Source organism: Hyperoodon ampullatus, assembly GCF_949752795.1.
Source record: "Hyperoodon ampullatus genome assembly, chromosome: 3".
Classification (NCBI taxonomy): Eukaryota; Metazoa; Chordata; class Mammalia; order Artiodactyla; family Ziphiidae; genus Hyperoodon; species Hyperoodon ampullatus.
In genome coordinates, this window is record NC_136916.1 from 62907049 (window position 1) to 62932053 (window position 25005).

Below are 25005 nucleotides of genomic sequence, written 5' to 3' on the forward strand. Positions count from 1 at the left end.
CTTTATTACAGAATTTCTCCTCGAGGTACATATTCTAGCATTTCTTTGGCATAGTCCCACATGCTGCTAGCATAAGCTACCTCTGCTCTTGGGATGAAATTCTAGTTTCAAGCTGGGTTTTCTTATTTTCTATTTTGAGTAATGATTTTCCAAACCTGGCTTTCCATCACTTCATCCTGGAAGTTCCCCTTAAACTCACTGGGCCAAGACAATTCACCTTTGCTGTTTTATCACCAACTTTCTTTTCATAGTTTATCTGGGGCGAACATAGATTTACAATATTTATCATAAAGTGTTTTTCTTTAAACAAGTACTGTATGATTTCTTCTTGACTATGTTTAATTTGCCAAATCAGATTTTGATGTTTTAGAATTCTTCCCCTTCATTTGTTTCTGCATGACTTTTGTTGTGAACATGTCTTAACACTAAAGCTGGGGTTTGTTTTTACAAACCCTGGATCTAGTTTAAAACATTTTTGCCTCATCAGCTGCTGCTGTATTAAGAATCTCCTCTCTACAAATGGGGTGGAATGGCTTATTATAAGGTACTTTCTTGCTTATGACAAAACTTTCATGTCTTTTCTTGATTCTCTATTCAAGTCTTCCTCTGATCTGTAGTTTGGTGTTCTGAGTAGATGAGATGGCACAGTGTGGTGCAAAGACCACAGGCTTTGGAATCAAAATGGATCTAGGTTTGAATCCTAGCCCTATGAGTAGCTACGTGATCTCATGCAAGTCACGCATCTGTAAAATGGTGAGACTGAAATTCTTTCTATAAGCAGCTAGGACAACACCTGGCAAATACCTAAATAACATGATCTGTTATTACTATTACTGCCAGTGCTGTTACCCTTTCAGATCTGCCTTCCCTTGCAAATGAACAAATGAGCATCCTGGTCAGTTATTACCGAGGGTAAGAACTCACGAGTCAATAGGGCCATGATAAGACGGAGTGTCTGATGCTGCAGAGCAGGCGACAAGATAAAGCTCCTGGGTTAATTCACCAGCATGCAGGCATTCTGAAGCACTACCTACCTAGAACATTCTAGTCTTCCTAATGCCAAAAACTCCTAAGGCTTGCCCTTAGCTGCTGCTGTGCAAATTTGCTATCATGCTCCCTTTTTCAGAATCCAATTCAAGAGGTGCAAGCTCTGGCCTATATATTTTCTTTTGTCTAAAACAGCTATTCTCTTCTTTGCAAATAGAGATAATTCCATGTCTTTCTATTTCAAGTTCTTGAGTCACTTCCTGGCTCTTATTTTGTTTTCCTCAGCCTTCTAATTGTGGCCTAACCAGGTATTTCTCAACCTGAGGGCTTCTAAGGCAACCCAGCCTACTCAGAGAGGGGGGCAGTTCCTAGGTGAACTCTTTCCTCTGTTAGCACAAGAAGTCCAGCAGAAAGCGGCCAGGGACTCGTTCCTGTGTGCACAGAACCTTCCATCTCTCTGCACTTGGGCAGAGGACTGTCCAATCCTTAGGGCCACCCCAGTAGCCTCAGCTGCTTCCATCACACTTGGCTATAGGTCAGTGTGTATTGCATATGAATTTTGGCTGGTGTCTTTCCCAGTTGTTTGAGGAACACAGTGTGATCTGAACTGATGGGTCTCCTAGGAAAACATCAAATATCAGAGCTGGAAGAAACAGAGTCTGACTTTTCCAGATAAGGAAACTAAATAGAGAAATGGGGCTTGCCTAAGGATTCTAGACTCATTAAAGTCCCTTACCTTTTTGCTCATTTTTATTTTAGTATTCTTGACTAGTTTTCTTTTCTCTGTTCTTTCCTTCCTCTCTGCCACCCCATTTTTGATGCTTCCAGGTATGCATTTCTGCTGATACACACTAACTAGCAACAGTCAGCTTCCATGTAGAACATTTACTTCTGGCAGTCAGAACATGCTGCTGATAGAGACACCTTCCAGGGAGGGTCTTGGATTCTCCCTGAGTGATACCACTAGCTCACAACTGTCTGGAGATTAGCACTACAAGCACCACATGTATCCAAAACATAACCAGGCCTGCAGACATGTGGCTAGGAAGGAGTAGTGGTGGGGCTCTTGGAAAAGTTTATGCTTTTAGGTAGAAGCAGCCCTCAGAGCCTCTTATGCCTCCAGGCCGCCTCCTATACCTTATTCACTCCGTTTGCCTAGAAAACATCCCCTGTGTTCTGCTAGAGAACAAACCTCCTGAAACAGGTTCCTTTGAAGCAGCTTGGACTCTAAAGCATTCCTACCCTTCATGCTTAGCGCACACACCCCTCCTGTACTCCCTTCCACTCTAAGCCTTAAGTCTTATTTACCTCCATTCCAGCACTTCCTGGGTTGCATTCTAATTGTTGTTTTACTTGCTAAGTTCTTACTGGGCTGTAGGTTCTTGAGGGCCGGACCTCTACCTTGTTCTTTGTGGCTCCCTTCCCTTTATCACCCCAGTGTCCGGTACACAGTAGGCACAAAACATTGTTGAATGAAGATATCTAGGAATTTTACTAACAGAAGAACTCATTCCCTCAGAATGTCTAAAATGAGATTTTTTAAAACTTTTATTAAAAATGTAAGATTATCTTGCAACTATAGGTTTTTTTCCCATTTTCCTTTTTCACAGTGAACATGTATTACTTGAGTAATAATTTTTAGAAGGTGACAAATCATGATTATCAGAAGCTGGGCAATGTCCACTGCCCTCCAGTCCCAGCACATGGTCCTGGGCTGGGCCTCTGAAGACAGAAGTACACCACGGTGTCAGACAAGAAAAAGCACTGCCAGCCTATGAGACATAAGGAACACCAGGCACAGGGCAGGCGCCTCAGATTTAAACTCTGTCTGTACCTCTACTGTGGTAAATCAAGTAACAGCCAAGCTTAAACCAGGACAGACTACACCAACAATCTTACCACTTTCACTGATGTTTTCTTTCTTTGAACATGAATGCATGTGTTTCCACTTCTTTAATGACCTGTTCAGCCATTCGCCTAATTGCATGTAGTTTCACTGCAGTCACGCCAGAACCCGGAGCAGCAACAGTGGGTACCGGCTGGCACAGGCACTCCAAGAGGAAGGACCTCAGTGGCCTGGTTAGCTCAGGTAGGGCCTATTTCCGTGTTCAGTTTTCATGTCAGGAAAAACAGTGATCCTGAAGAATTTGTATCCCTCTGTTCAATCCAGTTAAGAACAGTAACTTAAAATGTTGCTATAGAAGATGGTAAAGACAGAGACAGGCCATCTCCACCTACCCTTGTAAGATTAGACACGATGACACATACTGAAGAGCTATTCTCCTGAGGAAATAAAAGATGAAGAGTGGTCTATAGTGTTAGCCTTTAAATGTGTGAGATAAATAATTTATTCACCACCTATCCCAGAAAGAGGAAATAAAAGATGAAGAGTGGTCTATAGTGTTAGCCTTTAAATGTGTGAGGTAAAGAATTTATTCACCACCTATCCCAGAAAGAGGAATACAGGTAAGAATTTCAATTTAATTTTGGAAATGAAATTTGGAAACTCTTCTAAGACAAATATCAGTATGAATTTGGAGTCATATCAAGGATAGTTTCTGTGGGGGCTAAGGATGTGTGGAGACCCGGGAGGATTCAACTCTGTTACCACAGAACTGCTTTCGGACATGCCCTCTCCCCTTGCAGTTTGCTGTTACCACAGACTCCTGCAGAACTATTCATTCAGGCTCGCTCAGGGTTCCTGAGGCCTGTTCTGCTGGGAGCTCCTGAAGATGGTCTCCTCCTCACTGCATTCCCTGCTGTGCTTGACAGCAGGCTCTCAGCCTATGCTTTCCACACCACAGAATTCTGCAAGGAATTCATCAATATTCAAGGATGAATTTCCTTTTTAATTTATCTATTAAACTGTGCTAATAGTGGTGTAAGAAAGAAAATACAGGTGTTTTCTCCATCTGGCTCACCACTCACTCAAAATAAATGGACAATCACGGGGCAGACGTTATAGTGCCGTTTGTAGCCTCATATCTGCACTGGGGTTACAGGTTAACTGATTCAGAGTGGCTGAGTCACAGAAAAAAACATGAGCAAGGCAGTGTGTGATGTCCTTATTCAGGAAGTATCAGTTGCTATAAAAGGTGTACCTCAGCCCAGTTTATTTACATCATATAGAAGAACCATGTATAAAGAAAAAGCACCAGGCTGGGAGCTCAGATATGTTACTTGTTTGCTCTAACCTTCTAGACAAGTTGTTCTTTGAATATAAGTTTGGTAAAACTCTTTGAGAGCAACTCAGCAATACAGATAAAATTTAACTGTATATCTTATTACCTATAATACCATTTCTGGTATTACAAATATACATACAAGGATGTTTTTCAGTGTTTTTTGTAGTAAAATTGGAAATGTAATTATTCACGAATAGGATACTGAGTGGTTAAAGAGTGCTGTAACCATAGGCGCGATAAAAATGTAGTCACTAAAAGTGATGTCTATATCTATTGACATGGAAAGATATTCATAGTACATTGTTTTTAAAAGGCTACAAAATAGCATGCATGATTTTTGTAGTAAAAACACAACGTAAGTTTGGAAGGAGATATACTAACATGTTAACAGTGGCTCTCACTGGAGAACAGGGCTCCATTTTACTTTCATTTTCTTCTTTCTACCTTTAGATACAGTCTGGTTTGAATTTAGAAAAGTCAATTTCTATTATAGATAGTTCCTAGAGAAATGTCAGTTGTATACATATATACCAAACCATGCCATCCATGGAAAGGGTAGAAAACCACCTACCTAAGTACAATTAACATGAGGAGCGAATAAGAAGGCTGAGTCAAAGGCCCAGACGTAATTGAACCACGCACAGAGCTGGAGCCATCTTCGTCACGTGGGACTGTGGATCCACTGTCGCCTTATCTTCCGAATAGCCAAGCTCAGTTAGACTTTTATTTGAACTCTCCTAATATTTAAATATTGGCAGCTTAGTCAAATGGTGTTAAAATACAAGTTACCAAAGAAGGCATACAAATGGCAAATAGCATGTGAAAAACACATTACATGACATTCTGGAAAAGGCAAAACTATAAGGTATGGAAAACAGATCATGGTTGCCAAGAGTTGAGGGTCTGACAAGAGCAGGTAGCATGAGGAACTTCCAAGGGTGGTGGAAATGTTTTGTCTTGATTGTGGTGATGGATACATGCCTCTACTTGTCAAGCCTCACGGATAGGACCAGAAAAAGCGAGATAATTGTGCCCTTGGGATGGTCAGTTTGTGACCTCTCTGTATTACATTTAGAACCCAGTTTCCGTATGATGAACTGCTCGCACCCATTCTTCCACCTATAAGGTGGGAAGGATGAACTAAGTTAGTGGCGTCCATTCATCAATCCACAAACTTATCAGCACCATACTCTTCATTGAAGCAGGATCTTTGCAAATCGTTTCATTAATATACTTGAAATACCTAAGGATACAAGTGTATCTCACTTTGTACATTTAGAAACATTATGTAAAGGAACTCTGCAAAGCTAAATGACACTAATTTTCCGTGTCTGTTTCCCAAATCTTTCCTTAAGGCAAAGTTTTTCTGTGTTCTATTATTCAGGCTGTTGTTTTCTCCTGTAATCTCTAATAAACTACTCTTCTGGAATCCCCACAGTCTCTCCTGGCATCAGAGAAGCTGCCCGTGGTCTATGAACAATCTGCATGGAACACAGAAGAGTTAGGCCCCTTTCTACGCTTGTGCCTCATGGATCAGAATTTCCCAGCATTTGTGGAAGAGGTGGAAAAGGAACTAAAAAAGCTGACAGAGCTGAGCAACTAACATTCTATGTACATACAGAACTGAGGAACTTCAGCGCAATGGAAAAAATGCTTCCTCCTAAGATTAGAGAAGATACTAGAATAAAGAGTATTATTCCAACACCTTTTATCAGTTTTATTTTTAAAAACAGGTGAATCCACGTTTTTATACATCATTGCACTTCAACAATTACACAAAACACAAGTACATGCATCGACCATTACGCACCGTGTGAGAACCCTGCCGGGTGTGAAAATCTACACTCAATCAATGAAAAAATACAGTGTCAACCTCAAAGTATAACTAGTTGCATAGAATACCATGCTGTAACATTTCAAGGTCATTGAAAACAAAAGGTAAATTATAAAAGTTTGCCTTAATTGAATGTACAATTAGGTTCAACACATCAGTGCAAAAGGATTTAAGAATTTACATGATTTAACAAAAGAAAAAATAATCACTTAAAAAGCAATCATACATATATACTGCAGTTCATTATATCCATTCAGTGGACTGTTCCAGCTTCTTATCAAAGTCATAGGTTAAGCCCTTAAAATTATAGATTTCAGTTTATATTACTCATCTTTATGTACCAGAACTGAACAGTTTCCTCATCTGACAACATACAGTAAGGAATGAGTATCAGCAGCTTAAAAATGAAACAAGCATTTATTTTATTTTGGATTTCTCCCACCCCCAAAAATATAAATATATATATATATATTTATATACTGTATATATCTGTAGGTTTTGCTGTACTTTACAAAAATGTGTCACTAGATGGCAGCAGTGCATTTTAGAGCTTTGCCAATTTAACAGCTGCATTAAGTAAAAAACGGTGCATGCATGATCTGATCCTCAGAGGACCTTTTTACTTCTATTTAAATATTCTACCAAAGGGGGGGAAAAAAAAGCAACATTCACAGCACATCAAGCCCAAAATAGTTTACACCTTCTACACTGAAGCTTTGTTTAAAATGTACCTGGCTAGGTCACCCTTACAGGAGAAGCTAAATAAGGCATGCTTTAGACAGTCGTCATGGTGCTGCTCACTTGAAAGGGAAAGAACCAAAGAGGTACAAGCAGAAAATTTAGCAGGTCATGTTGCCACCAGTTTCAGGAACCTAAGGATCTGTGAAGAAAGAGTATTTAGAAATTAAAAGAGAATATGCACTATTAAGACTACACCAAGTGCCTATAAAACAAAGCTTTGGTTCAAACAGCATGCATGCTCAGGGATGCGGTGTGGAATTCTGATCTCCATGTGCCTAACCGGAAGGTACTCCAGCCCAGCTGTGCCTGGCCACCATTCTTGCCTTGCCCTCAGAAGCAAAGTGGGACCAATTGGCCTCTGAGAATAATCCACCTAAGAAGGTGACAATTTCATTTTTACCTCTTTTTAAAGATGTAAGTAAAGTGGTGTTTTGAAACATCTTACATATTCTGAAAACCATTTATGTAAATAAGTGGAAGAGCTCAGCTGAAAATCTTCCTTTCCAGCTGCTACACTGGAGAGACAACTTGTTCCACCAGTACTGGCTGCTCTTGAAATCAACTAAAAGATCTTTCAACATAACACCAACTATTGAAGAATTTTTTGTTGTTTTTTTTTTTTTTTTTTTTGCGGTACGCGGGCCTCTCACCGCTGTGGCCTCCCCCGTCGCGGAGCACAGGCTCTGGACACGCAGGCTCAGCGGCCATGGCTCACGGGCCCAGCCGCTCCGCGGCATGTGGGATCTTCCCGGACCGGGGCACGAACCCGAGTCCCCTGCATCGGCAGGCGGACTCTCAACCACTGCGCCACCAGGGAAGCCCCCTGAAGAATTTTTAATAAGGTCAACAGAGGCACATTCATTTGAATATAATTTTTTAGAATTTCTAAAGAAGGCCATACTTACATTACAAGTAGTACTTAATTTGTGTTTCTCTGGCGCAAGTTTTTATCTTTGTGATTGTTGGTAGAGTTGGTTTTCCTTTGGAGGAAAAATTGCATTTACAAGAGTTAAACTCAAGGTCAGTAGCAACTTTTGAAAGTATAACACACGGAAATACAGGGAGTCTTCCACTTACTGCCATCCCTGGTATAGTAAGAAGTTTTATTCTACAATATTAATACACAATCAATATTCCTGTGTAAAGTGCCTACATACCTTAAATTAATAGATCCTTTTGACTCCCAAGGCAGACAATATACCGGTAACTTTCCCTTTGATTTGTAAAGTATAATTACTATCAAGGTGAAATAGTCGTTTTTTCTCTACTCAACACCACTGTCTCTTCTCAAATGATAAAAGATACTTAATTATATATAGGCAGTGCTGTGCCCTCTGGCACTTAATAATTTGGGCACTGTTTGCCTGCCTCTGGCTCCTTAGTCCCCATCTCTAGGAGATTCTGCTAATCTTGGATTGATTCAAAATTTGCAATTTTGTTTCTTGGATACACACAATTTAATGGAGCCAGGCAGTTTATCCATGCTATAGTCGAGCTTGAAATTAACTTTAACAAAACCTGAAGTCTCAGATATACTGGTGATTTCCCCCACATTATCAATTTAAACATATGGGGTGTGCAAATTTTAAACATTTTTTTTGCATGGTATTCCACTTTGTATTGCTACTAAAAAAACTGTACGGCCTGTCCTGGGAATCAAATGGCAATCAGTCAACTCCATGTCTGGCTAAGAAGTCTACACTGCAACACTGTTTCCACTCACTGTCTTCCCCTACAGTCTTAGCTAGCCCTTTGATTAAACGGCAAATACAAAATAACCCAACCAGAAACTACTGAATCAATGTCAAATAAACTACTTACATTGGCCCAGCTGGTTCATCGTCTACACAGGTGTTCAGTTTTTAATAATCCATTGAGAGACAGAAGAAGAAGGGAGAAAATTGTGAGACTCTGCATAAGGATTAACAGAACAGCAAACGGCAAGTGGCAAACATGGCTATTCATAGCATTTATTCAAGGCCATTCCATCTGGAGGTGCAAAACACTCATGGAGTTATTATTTCTAGATTCAGGTTTTTAATGGCAGGTATGTTGTTTCAATGGTTTTAGTTAACACTTTGAATGCTTGTCATGAAAAACTGCAACTGTAGCGGACAGATAGGCTGCAATATCATTATACTCATCTTGTCCCCAAGTTCCAGTGGTTCACTCTTAAATAGATGAGAAGACAAACCAACATTTCAGTTGTAAAATCCTGCTGTTTGTTTTCTTGTGGTGAATGCATGTATAGTTTTGGCTCAATCCTGCAACGTAGATGGATGTGTATGTTCTATATGTTTAACCACACATCCTCACTTCCCCAAAGGACACTGTTCTTGCTGTTTTGTAATCTTTAGGAGAGTCTTTAGTCTGGAGAATGAGATAGAGGAGGCCACAATGGTTCAACCTAATACTGGGTCAGCCAGGCTAGGCTATGCCAGCAACAAGTGTAGGTAGACCAGAGGATGTTCTGTGACAGACCAGGGAAAGCTGAATGGTGCTGACATCCCTCTAGAAAAGACTTCAGATAGAAAAACTGGCTCACTCTTGTGCCCTGGCCAAAACCAGAGCCCAAACCCAGATGAGCCATGAGTTATCTTTTTTTTTCTTTTTAATCAAAAAGCTTACATTATCTGAGTTTAGGTGCCTTCTTAAATTGGTATTTTCTGATTCTGATTTGTAAGTTTTTCCTTCCTGTTTCAACTAAAGGCAACTTGGTCCCCTGTAATCAGGGATATATGTGTCTGTGTGTGTGTGTGTGTGTGTGTGTCTGTACACACACACACAGTTTTTTTTTTTTTAAGGCCCACAAAGGTGGGGGAAACAAGTTAAGTGCTCTTAGTTCTTTTTATTTTACAAACGTCAGGTAGACTAAATGATTCAGAACTGAAGGCTTCTAGAAAAACTCTCAGCAGGATTCCACAAGGGGGCTTGGTGCACATGAAGCAGTTATGGAGATTACAGTCTCAGTGTAGGCATCTGCAGGAGCACACGTCAGGAGTAATGTCTGTCAGAGGGAGACATTGCTCCACCTGTTCCTTTGAGGCAACGGAGAGGCAAAGCCACCGCCAGCACACACAGTGACTGGAGCAAAAAAAGATTTCAAAAAAAAGAAAAAACAACAAAACAAAACAGAAACAAAACTAACCACAAACCAGTGATTTAGCCAGAACAATAGGCTAGCAACACACCAGTGTCCACAGGATTCTACTACTAACAATAGTACACTATCGAACAGTACAGAGAACAAACTTAAGACTCAGACACCCAAGACATCTGTGTGCTGTGTATACAGTGGAGATATACAAAGACGTACCAGGTACTGAGACCCACGAGCCCAGCCTAGATCCTCCCTCACCACAACACCCTAACGCTCTCAGCATCCTGGCCAAGCCAGCTCAGCTACATGCTAGGAACTAAGCACTTCTGAGACTTACAGGAAAGGACACAGGAGCACACTTAGAATATTTTTAGTGCATTGGCTGTGCACCCGAAAACACAAAATTCTAAAGCAAGATAGCTGATTCAAGAGTATCACCAATCTACTCCCAATTTTAAGAGAAAAAAAGGGGAGAGGGAATCGCGATAGCCAAGCTAATCTTTTCAAAGCGTGACACTTCAGCACTAACCCAAGCACTTCACACCATGAGCTTTTCTTTCTTCAGTAATGGGGATATATGTACGCCCTGGTGTCTGACTAATGACGTCATTTTCCAGCCCAACAAGCCGATAACGTGCAAAGGGCTGCATGAGGGGTTCTAGCAACAGTGGCTCTGGAGTAGCTGCCATGCCTGCAAGTGGCAGCAGTTGCTATTCACACTTGTGCCTACGTCTCACGAGCCCCTTCATCTCTCTCCCCAAATCCACTTCCACATTTATAAGGAACAAGGAAAAGAGCCTCAAGTCTCCCACTTTCCTGGACTGAATCACTATCTGCAGCACCACTCTCCCTTTACAGGTCAAACAAAAAAACAACTTGACCTCTAACAAGGAAATCAGGAGAGAGGGAAAGAACAGAACTACAGATAAAAGGTAAGAAAATGAAAGTAAATGATTAAACAGCAAACTGAAATCCAAATTAGTTGTGAAAGTGAATGAAGTAAACTTGAAGAAAAGTGTTAACATTATGAACTGTGCATCGTATAGACTGAAGCGGAGATTAAACAAACTCCAAAAGCATGCATATCGCTCACTTACCACCATGTTTTAAGGGTTTGATGCAATTGAGGGGGGAAAAAAAAGAAGTCATAGTAACCGACAAATATCAACATACCCCCAAACCCTCAGGGCAAAAGACAGCCGCTTAAACAATGACTGTTCTCTCCAGCTGGGTATTACTCACAGCCACTGACTAGATGAGAGGAAGAGGGCTGGGGGAGAGTGGAAACAAGATGCTTCTGGAATCCATCTTATGAGTGAAGTTCCTGGTGGACCTGTTGCACACACTGATTCATTCAGCTGAATGCTGTCTTCCCAACCGAATGCATTAGAGCCCTCATTCCCCTACATCGCCTCAGAATCTGGAAGGGTGCTCTGCAATGCCTAGTAAATAACAGATTACCTGATACAATACCACCTCCAAAAAGATGGCTTTAATGTCAAAGTAAGTTGACTGGTCAAAGCTCCTTTTTCACTGCCTTCATCTCACTGAGGATGAGGTTTTATGGTTTCTAAACCCACTTAAATTTTGCCTGCTCTCAGCAGAGTAGCATTAAACCCAGAAGAGAATAACAATTATTTTCAATTTCCTTCCTTATTCAGTCCTATTGTATTTTCTTCATAAGGTAGCTTGTTACTGACCCAGATGACCCCTGGTTAAGAGACAACATGTGTGTTTTGCATATCATTTTTAAAAATCACATTCCTTTTCCAACATTCCTGGCCTCTTGTAAAGCTTCATAGGCTACCAATGTTTTGACCATTTAACTGACTTTGGAACATTAGACTAGCTCTTAATTCTAAAGTGTTAAAAAGTTTGGATACATCACAGCCACTAAAAATGGTTCCCACAAAACCTCAAGGATCTTTTATACCAGTAACTTAAAGGAAGAGTGCCTATATTTGCTTATAAAATAATCTCCCTAACGTGATAATGGAAAACTCTTTTTGATGCCAGCACTTCTCTTAGATCAGCTCCTACTGTTTTCATTCAAGGTCAGTAAAATGTGCAGCAGAACTGAAGGCCCCAGCAACTAAGCACGTTCACTCCCGATCTCACCAGGGTATTGGGAAAAGACTTAAAAGCACACTAATCACTCTCTGGGTTCAGTCAGCAGGGAACCAACACACAAGGTGAGCTCCAAACATATGTCCAGCTGTAAGGTGGATGGAAGACTAGAGGGATGCTAGTTGTATCTAGTCTTTTTAGAGAATTATCATTTAACATTTTCAGAGAATGTAGTCAGGAGGTGAGTAAACTGAAAAAACAAAGCCCTTACTTGGCTCCACAATTCACCTGTTACTAAAAACATTGAAGGTTAAAGGTAATATGCAGATAATCTACCTACAAGACAACCCACTGGGGCACCGATCCTCAAAGACACTGTAACAGTGACCAAAAGGGATTTAGATGTAAGTTTCACTTACAATATGTCCTGAGTATACTCCAGTAGACAAAAAGTCATGGGCCTTTTTTTTTCCCCCCTGGAAGCAGCTAAACCTTAACCCTAAGTATTTTCTATGTGAGAAATCTAAAGCAATATTTGCTCTTCTAGTGAAACATACTCAGGCTAAACTATATAAATTTAACTTTGTGTGTTTTTATACTTTTGTATTGTTCCCTTAGTGCTTTTCTAGTACAGCGCCAAGTTACCAAAAACTCACAGACTGCCCAAATATGAAAACTATGAGTTTTCTATGAACTTTTTTCATATAAAAAACATCCAGTGAGTCAGAAATAAATCACTGCTATATCTTGATAATAGTGTATTCATTTGGCAGAGAAAAAGCATGTCAGCTTATTTTTTTAAAAAAGCAATTTTCACAATGGTATAAATAAGTCAACACAGAATTACAAACTGTTGTCTGATAGGTAAAAATTCATCACCTCTAAAACTCTAAATCTGTATCAGGTATAAGGTACCTCCTCATTCATTCCAAAAAGGAGTGTATGCATATATCTATATGTAAATTTGAAGAAGGGCATATGGGAGGAAAGCATATGAAGTGAGTTTGCTCTTGTGAATTACATAGGAGTTGAGGGGAAAATGGCTAAAGAAGAAAAAGACACGGCATAAGGAAAACTCAAGGAGGAACAATCAAATTTTCAAAAAAATTACTTCCAGGAGAGAAGAAAAAAGGGGAGGGCAGGACTAGGGAGGAGTCTGAGAAAAAGAGGCAGAAAGACAAAGAAGAAAACTATGGGATGGAAATGCTCGAGCAAGGGCATGTGATAGAGAATGGAGCCTGGACGGTGCTGGCTGTCAGGAGGGGAACGGAGAGAAGGCAAACACTGCAGTAATTCCAGCATTCCAGATTTTTCGCTCCAATTCAATAACAACAACAAAGTAAAAGCTGCTTGCATTACAGTATTCTTCTAAGACACTAGAGCAAGAAGGTTTTACTTTGCACTTACCCTGCAGTCATCTCTTTTACATAGGATTCATTCACTGCCTATAATAATTTATCTTAAAAGAGGTATTTTCCCTCCAGGAAGCTGTTCAGATTTGCTGGCCACAGGTGTCTTGTATAACAAACTCGTCCCCATTTGTGTTCAACAGCCATGGAGCTCTTAAAAAAAAAAGATAGCTGCTTTCCCTGGGCAGGTGCCTGCACTTGTCAGATAGAACCAATACTAACCATTCCTCAAATCTAACCTGATGGTCTTTTCCACATATGCTGGGATAGCAACCTGGTAAGTGAACTGGCTTCCTGCAAAGACAACGGGAACCTCTGACAGGACAGGCTAAGCCAATGTGTCACTCTGCCAAGAGAGGGGCAGCCAGCCTTGTCTGAAAGTAAAAAGTCAGGTTTTGAAGCCCATTTTTACCTTTTCCTACTGACTTTTTGCATCTCAATCTTTCCAAAGCGAAAGCTGAGAAAGGCGATATTTAGCAAAGCAAAAGCATTCAGCCCTTTGCAGGAGTGAGGCATAACTGCTCCTAATAAGCCAACGCTGAAAACACACTGACAGGCAACTCTCCCCCTTTACTCTCAGATCTAGACATAGGTACTCTGCCTTGGAAGTCCTAATTTGCAACAAGAAAGAGAAATTTAGAGAGAAAAGCATTATGCATATATGAAAATCCTAAGAAAGCACTTTTGCTTCATAGAATAGCAGTTCTATGGACCCAAGAGAAATAAAGTAAAAATCCCAGGACATTCTTATGTTGCAGGGCACAAGCCCATGTATTTACAAAGGCCCATCTGCTTCCAACTGACGTCCATCCCATTCCTCCATCTAGTTCACTGGTGAATGTACATTTGGATGGAAGTCCACCAGGTCTCCCCACATACATCGCTAGTGTCACCAAGTAACATTTTCACCAGCCTCACTACAATACTCGCTCTACCTAGTGCAGGCAGAGAGACTTAGGAGCTGCTGAGAAGGAAGGAAAAGAAGGGGAGGTGGCTGCTGCTCTCAAACATGTCCTTCCAGAGACTCTGGAGCCACTGGCATGCTTTCAGGGCTGCGCTCTTCCTGAGGGAGCACCAGACCTCCCTTAGCATTCTCTGCTGACACACACAGCTGGCACTGGGTCCTGGCCAGCCACAGGGACACAGACAGCTCTCTGGGGTAGGGTACAGCACCACAGTGCACAAGCACAGGCCCAGAACAGTCACACTGGAGTTGGCATCCTCCCCATCACCCAAGGCACTGAGTTTAGGTGCACACCCTTCCAGTCCAATCAGTGACAGGCAAGTGGTGGTGATGGTTGGCTGGCCAATTAATTTGTTTTCGCTGATGCTGTTATAGGGCAAGAGGATGGGGCTGGGGAGCTAGTGAGGAACCTGAAGTACTACTGGTGCAAGTCTCCATCAGTAGTGCCCCCCATTATAATCACAGGGTTAGAAATGGAACATCCATAACAAAAAAACTAACTTCCAGGAACTTTTCTGACTCTAAGCATGTCTAACCATCTAAGATTCTTATTCTTTCCAATGCCTAACAATTGGCTGTGGTCTTGCTATTATCCACTCCCTTCTCGGACCCTGGGCCAGCTTGAGGGTGTTACTGCTTAGCTATCTGTCTTAAACTGGGGGTGGTAATGCATCAGATGCTCTCCACCATTCTGGTCTGTGAGACAGACAAAAAAGCCAAATGGCAGGGGCCTGCTTCACCACAAACCTTGAAAACCTTCTGAAGGGACCAACCAAGGGAACCAAAAAGTGGCTTGTTCCAATGGCTTTTCCCAGTAACAGTCTGACTGGACTGGGGCAGTTACCTACAGGGGCTATACCAGGCAACCATGTGACAACCAATTAGATACCTTAAATCTGCCTGAAAGGCCAGGTGGCCTGCGATCTTGGGGTGGCTTCTAGGCTTGACTTGGATTCTCCTCAAGCTCAATCTGCCTGATGATCTGTATTGAAGGAGGACAGAGCTGAACAAAGAGACTGACAACTGCCCATTCCCCACAAGGGGCCTGAAGGGCAGATGGGACTGGGGTTGGAGAACACCCACATGGAGGAACAGAGCTAATAATTATAGCTCAAGGTGGCTAATCTTAGGGGTAGGGGGTGAGGAACCAGTATAAGAATTTTTCCTTCTCTCCTTTTGGGACTGAATCCCAACATTCTTATAGTCCTCTTTGGGTGCTTGGAAACCACCCCAAGGCTTGGAAACCAGCCCCAACAGTACAGCTATTTTGTAGGGATGTTCTTACCGTCAGGAACTTCATCTGGCCTCTTCCTCTTTTCATACACAACAATGATCACCACAAGGATGATGATTTCCGCCAGAATTCCCAGGAAGGGCCAGAGTGGGGCCAGGTGGCTCCGTACCCTGAGGACGGTGACAACGGAGGCAGAGCCAATGGAGTTGGTAGCATTACATTCATACTCGCCAGGATCTTCTGTGATCTGCAGGTTTGTGATGCTCAGCTCAGTGTAATTTTCCCTGTTGATGATGATGAAGCGGCCAGAGGTATTGACAATCTCCTGCTCAGGAGCAGATAAAGTGATAACACACAAAGATCAGAGTAGGTGAATTAGTGCCCAATACAGGGCAACACTAAAATCCTTAGCAAGACACTGGACGGGATCAGGGAGCAGTGTCTAGTACCATCTTTGTCCAAGGGACTTTGAGTACTTGATCACTGACTGCCCTTCAATCTCAACAACAACCAGTCAACAATCTTCTAGCAGAGCCAGGGTAAAAGTTTCCCCTGTTGTTGGTCCTCTGGACTTCTCCAACTTGTATGAAGTGAAGGGAGGTCCTACCCTGTAGACCCAGAAAAGACCAACTCAATTTAGAAGATGCTGCTCCAAACACCAGGTAAGAAACCGTAACCAGGCAGAGGACGGAGAAGGGGTGTGAACTCCATGGTCAGGCATGTATCTGGTAACATCAGGCCTATCTGATGCCTTCAGAGTCAGCATATCTACTTCATGCTTGGTGAATTCTGCAAAGTCTCCCTAAACTTCCTCTAGAAACAATGCTAAGAACTTGCTCCTAGTCAGAGTGGGGGAAATTCGTAACTTCCACTTCCTTTCAGAATTACAGGGTTAAAGGAAAGTTTATTCAATCAGTCAACAGATATTTACATTAGCATGTTACATGTTTTATATCCTACCTAAGGGGAAGGTGAGATAGAAATGGAAAAGCATGACACAAAAATGAACATGGAGATTGGCCTCAAGAGGGAACCAGACCGCCAAAAGGATGGTTAAAGGAACGTGTAAGAAGCCCCAACAGAGGGTATGTATAGAGCCACATTGCACTGAGGGAGTGGACACTGCTGGAAAGAGTCAGGGAAAGTTGGAGAAAAGCTAACATTTGAACTAGGCTGTGGGGGAGGAGAGCTGCTCAAGCAAGACAGGAGTGCTCCAGGCACGTGTGGGAAGGCAGAGGTGAGAGTATGACCAGGGGTTTGGGTGGAGCTGGGACAGGTTTGCAGCACTGATCTCATGGGCTACTAGCAGGGGAAAAATCTGACTCATGTGTCAGTTCATATGCAGCAACTAAAGGATAATCAGAAATAGTAGAGAGGAAAGGCAAAGATAATCCCCAGAATGATGTCTAGCTATAGCATAAATCATGTCTACGTTTGAGTGTGGGTATGGCTGGAATGGGAAACTCACAGCCTTGAAAATTAGTTATTCTGTGAAGCTTCAACCCTAGAACTTGAAAAGCTGCCAACTTCTCTAACTCCTCCTCTACTCACTCACTAATTCCATGTTTTTCACTTATGACCTGAGGTGATTAGTGAGTGTGACCTTTGGTCCACAAGCCTTCAAAGGGTATTTTAAAAATACTGTCATATGCAAGAAACTTCAGTGGTTTAGCCACTAATTTACCTTGGTTAATATGTATAACCTTTCCAAAGAAGCTGGATTAAATGATCTCTAGGGTTCCTTCTGATTCTGAAGACTGGCAGTCAAAGAGGATGCCTGAAAAGTAGAGTGCTAGGCATACAAAGCCTGGGGAGGAATGTATGACAGCCCCTCTGACAGAATAGGAGACTGGTCAAGCATTAATCAGAGAGAAAGTGAGAGTCTAAAGTTTTGACTCTCCCATAACATCAAGAATCATCCCACAGATTGGAAAAGATGTTTTCTTTGACCTTTCCTGGAGCACATACTGTCAGATTTCCAATGTCTAAGGCTGCCCATGGGCCTCCTTAGATTGTCTCAATTCCTAATCAGTATTTCATGTGTTCCAGGAATATGCCTTGCCTTCCCAAAAAAAACAAGAAAAGTACATTAAGACCACTTTATGAGCAATATTTTCTTTAGGATAAAGGTACTAGAATAATAGTAAAATTTTAAGATTGGGGTTAGCTCGTCTTGGTGTCTTATCTTGAAAGTAAACAGCCAAATCCTTTACCAGACAGACAGCTTTAACAAATCATGTACAGGGGTTCCATGCTGGTGAGAGACTGCCAATGACCTCCATGATGTAACCACCAAGACTCTAGAAAGGGTGACCCAAGCCACGGCAGCCAGTATGGCAGGTTGCAGAAACTAGTCCAGATGTCTAGAACTCCCCAGGAGAAACTCCAGCAACCACAGAGACCCACGTATAGAGAACCAGGGCTGCCTCCTACTCACCATAGGCATACCGTTCTCCTTCTTGCGCCAGATCCACTCTGGGTGGGGGTAGCCAACTGACTTGCAGTACATCATGGCATCCTGCCCTTCATTCTTGTTCTCACTCCGTTTATGGCCAGTGATGTCAGGAGCAGCTGTGAGAAAGAGTGTTGAATACAGTTACCATGGGAGCTTATGCTGAACAGGATACAAAGGCCCCAACTATTGGCTCAGAGCCCTGCTTCTCCTTAGACCCACCCTCATATTCAGCTTTGATAACATGCATTTCAGGTCAGAACAGAGCAATGGAACCAATCCCTTGCCCTAACCTCCCACCCACCAAAGCAGACACCAGGATTATTATATGTGAAGTTCTACTAATAATACAGGTGGTTCTCCAACCTACTGGAAGACAGCACAGGTCCAACTGCATAAATTAAGCCATCCTTTAAAGAAAATGCAAACAGAAGCTATTACCTTCTTTGCCAGTCATGGTTTTTTCTTAATACACCCGCGTTAGCAATAATTATGTATTATATCAAATGCCATATATTCCCTTAAGGAAATGAGAGATCCCTGAGATCAAAACACCTAAAATCAAGTCCTACTGCAAGGTATATAAAAACAATGAATGCTTGGAGAAGCTACGTGATGAATATCAATGGCCAAGGCTCTCCCAGAAAAGAGGGAATGCAGCAAACTGGTATTCACAAGGGAAGAAAGAAATGAACAGGAAATTCAACCAGTGTCCCAAGAGATTTTATTAACAGCTTAAGAATCTGATTTATACACCTGATTTGCAGTTATCTCAATGAACCCAATCTTAGGGGAATTTCTAGACATGCCAGAAGCTGTTGATTTTCTCTGCTTTTAGGGATAACTTAGAAAGAAATAAACAGCACCTGTGGTTTAAATATTAGATAAGTTTCAAGGATCCAATTAGCCTGAGATAGGGGCTAATTCTTTGAACTTGGCCTTCTTTGATCCTAACTGTATTTTCCATCTTACCGCATCAGTTATACTAATCCAAAAGCAATAAAACTCAAAGTAGGCCAGACGTCACTTTGCTGGCAAAGATGGGAAAGAGAATCAATAGGCCTGGTCCAAATTCCAGTTTTGCGGGTTATTTAATTATTCTGTGCTTGAACTCTATACCCCATTATCAAATGGAGTTATTTCTAGCCGCTGCCTATATCCAGTGTCTTGCATAGACAGATGTCAAAATATTCATTTTGAGACTATAAAAGCCTGTACAATTGTATTCTATCATGGGCTGACCCCATGTTTCCCTTTTGACTGGCTTGGCTTTTCTTGGCTTAAAAATAATCCAACATCCTGCTACTCCCAGACTGTGCTTCCCAGACCACCTCCTAAGGCACCTGGATAGGAAAAGAATGAGCAAGGCCCCAAGCCATCTCCACAACCTGCCAAACTAAGGCCTGCAGTACTACTCAGCGTGACGTGTTTTCTAGATAGGACATTATAAAGGAAATATCTGTTTTTCCAGGCACAGTTCCTCACTACAGAAGGGAATGAGTCGGGCTGGCTCAAATTCCCAACACACCAAATTTCTCCCACAGCCAGTCAGTCACTGTTCAACCTGGTCACCTTCCTCAGAGCTTCCTTTAGTCAGTAAATATCAAGGACCATCTTAAGCACTCCAAGGAAGGAACACACTCCACAGCCATACTTAAACACCATCATGGGGGAGTAGGGAGACACAACAAGCAGAAGAGCTACATTTTGCCTCTAGTTGTGTTTCATTCATTGGACAAACATCTGCTGAGCACTCGTTACATGCCAAATACGTCAGAGTGGTAGGGGAAGGCCATTCTGATGAGGTGAATTTTAGCACAGTCATGAAGAAAGTAAGAGCGTAGGCCACATATATCTGCGGGAAGAACACTCCAAGTAGAGGGAAAGGCAAAAGCTCTGAGGCAGAAGCGTGCTTGTTATGTACAAGGACAGCATGGAGGAATTTGGCTGAAACACAGGGGGACGATGGTAGGAGACCAAATCAGAGAATGGAGCCCAGATTGGATAGGACTTTGTAGGACAATGAAATTACTTTGGCATTTACTCTAAGTCAGCGGGGAAGCCACTGGTGAATACTAAGTGCAGGTATGAAATTATCTGTATGCTTTAACAGGCTCCCTCTGGCTACTATGTGGACAAAAATTGTAGAGACGATAGTGGAAGCAATCCAGGCAAGGGGGAGAGGGTGGTATGGATGAAGGCAGTAGAAGTGAGGAGATTCTGGATATATCTTATAGGTTAAGTTAATATATTTGTTAATGGACTGAATGTGGAAAGTGAGAGAAAAAGAAGTCAAAGATGATCCCAAGGTTTCTGGCCTGAGTTAACTGCAAGAATGGAGTTGACAGTTACTGAGATGAGGAAGACTGCGAAGAATTAGCATTTTTTTGGTTTGCTTATTTTTATTTTGTTTTGTTTAGGGATGGAGCAATCATGGTAGTAAAAAACCAGGAGTTCAAAGTTTAGGACATGTTAAGACTTATTTAACATCCAAGTGAAGTTGTCAAGTAGGCAGCTGAATATCAAGTCTGGAGCTCAGGGAAATGGTAGAGACGTAATTTTCAGAAATCAGCTTACATGTGATGTATTTTTCCACTTTCATTCTCCTTTGCCCCACAGAGAATACTCACTCTATTTACTCTGGCCCAGTTATTTGACTAATTCCAATGTATTGTGAATTCAGTAACATCAGCTTTTGCCTTGGAGACTCATCCCTAAGATTACACATAAGAACTACCTAGAAGGCTAAAAGCTGAGTTGGTTTATGGCTCCACAGTCTCTAAAAAGCTACTATTCTTGAAGGCTAAGACCTGGGGAGACAGGTGGGGATGGCCTTCACTCCTGCCTTGGTGCTCAGGAGAACACCAAGTCCTCCTTTCATTCATCTACTTCCAGATTCTACAGAGGCTTCTATTTACAGATGGGAAGGCGCCTTAAAGGCTACTGTGTGCAGAGACTATACAGGAACTTAGTGTGCATCCCCACTCCGCAATTTATTGGCCATGTTTACATAGTGAAGCCTGTTAAGAGTTTTCAATGGTTATTACGTGTACTGCTGCTTTCTCCTAAACTCAGCAAAGAATACTGAGTGAAGCTTGGGAATAATGTCCTCAAAAGAATAATGCCCTGATTATTTACCCTTGAACTGGTGGAAGTATCACTAGTGTACCAGGAAGACAGAAGATTAACCCAAGTAACATCACTCTAACCTTATAAGGAATGATTATAACAACTATCACTTTAGCCTCTGGGTCAATAAAGTTTTTTCACTTCTGTCCTTTATGGTTGCTGCTCAATCAGAAAGCCTGTTCCTGCCCCACCAGCTGAGCAAGACAGCAGACCCACAGCAAGAAAGGTAACTAGGCTCTCAGAGCACATGTCAGCAGTGGTCAGAGACGGGGGGCCCCTTAGGGCTCAGAGTCCACCTCTTAAATAGTCCACAAATTCTTTGATATTCTTCCCTTTAAGAGGTAGAGCCTAATTTCCCTCCTCTTGAGTGTGGGCTGGAATTAGTGACTTGATTCTAAAGAATAAAATAGAGCATACGTTTTATATATTTATAAAATATGTATTTTATATATTTTTTCCAATATAGAACATGAATCAATATATAGAAAAAATATATCTATATGCAAAAATAAAGGTGTGCAAATAGTTCACAAAATACAAAGTGGCTTCCCTTGCCCTCCTTCCCTCTCGCGCTCTCTCTGGCTCTTGATCTCTCTCTCAGAACACACGCTCTGGGAGAGGGGAGCTGCCACGCTAGCAAGACACTCAAACAGCCTATGAAGAGGCCCACATAGTGAGGAATTAAGGCCTCTGCCACAGCCCGAGGCAGCCATCTAGGAAACAGACCCTCCAGCCCCAGCCAACAACTGGAGAGACCCTGAGCCAGAACCACCCCACTGATCTGCTCCCAAATTCCTGACCCACAGACACTATGAGGTAATAAGTATTTGCTGTTTTAAGGCAATTTATTGTGCAGCAACAGGTAACAAATATAACCACCCAATGAGGCAGACATTACCGTATTTTTATAGATTAGAAAACTCAAGTTTGGTAAAGTTATTTAACATCTAAAATTATACCGCTAGTAAATTCTGGTATAGCCAGAATACAAATTCAGGGCTATCTGACTCCAGAGGCCATGTTTTTTGTACTTTACCATATAGAAGGGGAAATAACCAAACTAGAACAGAGTCCATAAACAATAAAAATATACAATATGCATTACTGGTAACTGCACAGCAAACTGCCCAAATGTTATCTTTGCTTGTAGATGTACTAGAACGCTGTAGACCTAAGGTGGAACTGATTTATCTGTCAAGAGTTCAGCTACTTCATATACTATAATGTAAAGAGTTTTAGACTTAAGTCAGAGAAATTTGGCTCTACTGAGACTCTATTACTGAGTAAACTAAGGTGGGTCATTTAAAATCCTTTGGGTTTCAATACTTACTTCTGTAAAATGGGAATAAAATACCCACACTTCATAGAGGTCTTATGAGGATTAATTTACATCTCTCTATCAATCTAGCACAAGATTGGAGCCCAGGGTCAAAAATAAACATTTAAATTGCATTATTAGTTAGGGAAAGGAAAGGTTAGGCTAAGACAGGCATTATGAGTTCTAAGAAATCAAAAAGATGCTGATTATTATGTGTTTTCTCCCTATTTGCTAATATAAACAGGACTTTTGTTTGTGGCTCTAATAAGGTTTACTCAGGTCAGATACTGACAAATTATACTGATTAATGGCCTATTTATATTGATTATGGTGCCTCGCCTTATATGGGCTTGCCACTTAATAAGCACCTACTTAACTAGGTCCTGTTGGTTTGCAGGTAGGTCTGAGGAGTCGGACAGAGCAAATTCTGCTTAATTCCCTTTACCTTCTCAGGGAGGCACAGACTGGGTAGCAAAGAAGTAACAAAGAGATCCTTAGAAGAGATCACACACCCATTTGGGAATTAACTCATGATCTGGCCTTGTTAGCTACATACTCTAATCCCATGAGTTAATGGATGGACCCTTCCAGTATGCTAATAAATGGCAACACCGGGGTTCCAAAACAGTCTTAGTTACCCACCAACACCTGACCCAATATCATTATCTAAGCCTTTGGCTGAGGACAAAGGCATGTTCCTCAGTACCCTCTGCTGCCTAACCTGCAGGCATTTAGAGAGAAGCATCCAGCTTCTCTGCCAGGCTGGTGGCTGTAGAAAGTGCCAGCTTAGGCAACTAAGGCATGTTCAGCTGAAGATGATGTTAAATAAAGTTAACACAACAGAGCTGAGACAGGATCAAGGTATGAGGCCTCTTATAGCTGGACTGCTTATTTAGTGCTCACTTTTCAAAGCAAATTCATAATCTTGCAACTCATTTTCAAAGAAACTCCATCCTTAAAGATATTGCACAACATCTCATCATACAACACACTGATAATGTAGAGATGGTCTCTTTGCTTCCTTCATGCAACCTATCAAATCCCAGAGACACCTCATATTTTCTATAGGCAAAAATAGAGGCTTGGCTGAAGGCAGAGGGAGAGTTAAGATTTACTGCTAGCCAAGGGCCAAGCCCAAGAAACAATATGAGACTGGCTGAGATGGAAGCAAGAAAGATGTTGGGGGACTTCCCTGGTGGTGCAGTGGTTAAGACTCTGTGCTCCCAATGCAGGGGGCCTGGGTTCCATCCCTGGTCGGGGAACTAGATTCCATATGCATGCCGTGACGAAGAGTTCTCTTGCCACAACTAAGGAGCCCGTGTGCCGCAACCAAATAAATAAATATTTTTTAGAAAAAGAAAGATGTTGGCTTTTTGGCTCAATAATTATACAGAATAGATTCATCAGTGGTTGTAAAGACTAGAGCAGTCTGGGACTTGTCTTCTGCGGACGAGGCTTTTCCCTTTCCTGCAGGTGAAACCACTGAGTAGGAGGCACTGAAGTCTCCATTAAGAATGATTCTAACCTTGGCTGTACACTATAATCATCTGGAGTGCTTTTAATAAGCCGGATGCCTAGGCCACATTTCATATACCTTAAATCAAGTTTGAGAACCACTGCTCTAACACTTTTCCTAGCATCAGTGTTTGAGATCAGGGGACTACAAGGGAGTGTCTCATAAGACAGGGAGATGAACGCGTGGAGGTGTGGGGGGCACTGAGGTGACAGTCTCAAAGTTAAGAACCTGACAGTCACTACTACTAGGAAAAGAAGCTTAGAAATTGTTTCCTTCACTAACCCAACCTCTCATCTGTGTCCATATAAGGGAACCACAGACCTTTAGAGCCTTACAAAACCTTCAAGGTCATCTATCTCATCTTACTTCATCATACACTTGGGGAATCTGAGGCCCAAGGAAGGAAAGTGACTAGTCAGGGCCACAGCAAGTTTATAATGGCAGGGCCAGGATTAGAACCCATTTCTTCTGTCAGTCTAAGACCTTTACATTGTTATATGCTGAACACAGCGGTGTGGCTTAGTGCTTAGGAACATGGGCTCTGGTACTAGGGTGCTTGGGTGAGAATTCTGGCCCCACTGGTTGACTATGTCACACTGAGCAAATCATTCAATTCCCTTGGAGCCTCAATTTTCTCACCTGGAAAGTGGAGATAATAATGGCATTTACCTCAGAGTTGTGAAGACTACAGGAGAGGAAAGAGACAAGTAATGTGCCTGGCACATAGTAATAAGCACACAGTAACGTTAGCTGTTCTTATTCTTATTAAGGTAGGTCAGGGTAGCACCCTGAAGAGAAGAAAAGAAGGAACAGGTATGGTTATTTGGGCTATGGTTCATGTTCAAAATGTTCAAGCAGCTTCAAGATATTATTGTTATGCTTTCAGAGACTTTTCAAGTCAGGGCAATTCTGAGACAGAACCAGCTTTGACATCAGCTCGAACTTAAACTATGTCACAACCTCTAAGCATCTTCACCTGTCAAACTAGCTGCCTGTCAAACGAATAAATGAGCACAAAAACACTGCATGCTGAAAGTGCTGTACAAACATGAGAGGTGTATTATTACTC

The 25005-nt window shown here is 41.8% G+C and overlaps 2 protein-coding genes across 5 annotated transcripts in view; one reads left to right on the plus strand and one right to left on the minus strand.

Moving 5' to 3' along the window:
• The window catches only part of REC114 (REC114 meiotic recombination protein), a gene marked incomplete at both ends in the record, with an annotated part of 113109 nt that extends 107334 nt beyond the window's left edge, over positions 1-5775 (plus strand). Inside the window, 2 exons of the mRNA XM_079699367.1 lie at positions 2990-3076; positions 5611-5775. Of these exons, the coding sequence (XP_079555493.1) occupies positions 2990-3076; positions 5611-5775 (252 nt within the window). The remainder of the gene's footprint in view (positions 1-2989; positions 3077-5610) is intronic.
• Positions 5776-7666: 1891 nt separating this feature from the next.
• NPTN (neuroplastin) overlaps positions 7667-25005 on the minus strand; it is a gene marked incomplete at both ends in the record, with an annotated part of 53838 nt that continues 36499 nt past the window's right edge. For 2 of the 4 annotated variants that reach the window (XM_079700429.1, XM_079700427.1), the window contains 4 exons: positions 7667-7727; positions 8569-8578; positions 15573-15846; positions 17959-18092. In XM_079700429.1, the coding sequence (XP_079556555.1) occupies positions 7667-7727; positions 8569-8578; positions 15573-15846; positions 17959-18092 (479 nt within the window). Of the gene's footprint in view, positions 7728-8568; positions 8591-15572; positions 15847-17958; positions 18093-25005 lie in introns of all 4 variants that reach the window. The other 2 variants (XM_079700428.1, XM_079700426.1) reach the window with 1 other exon arrangement.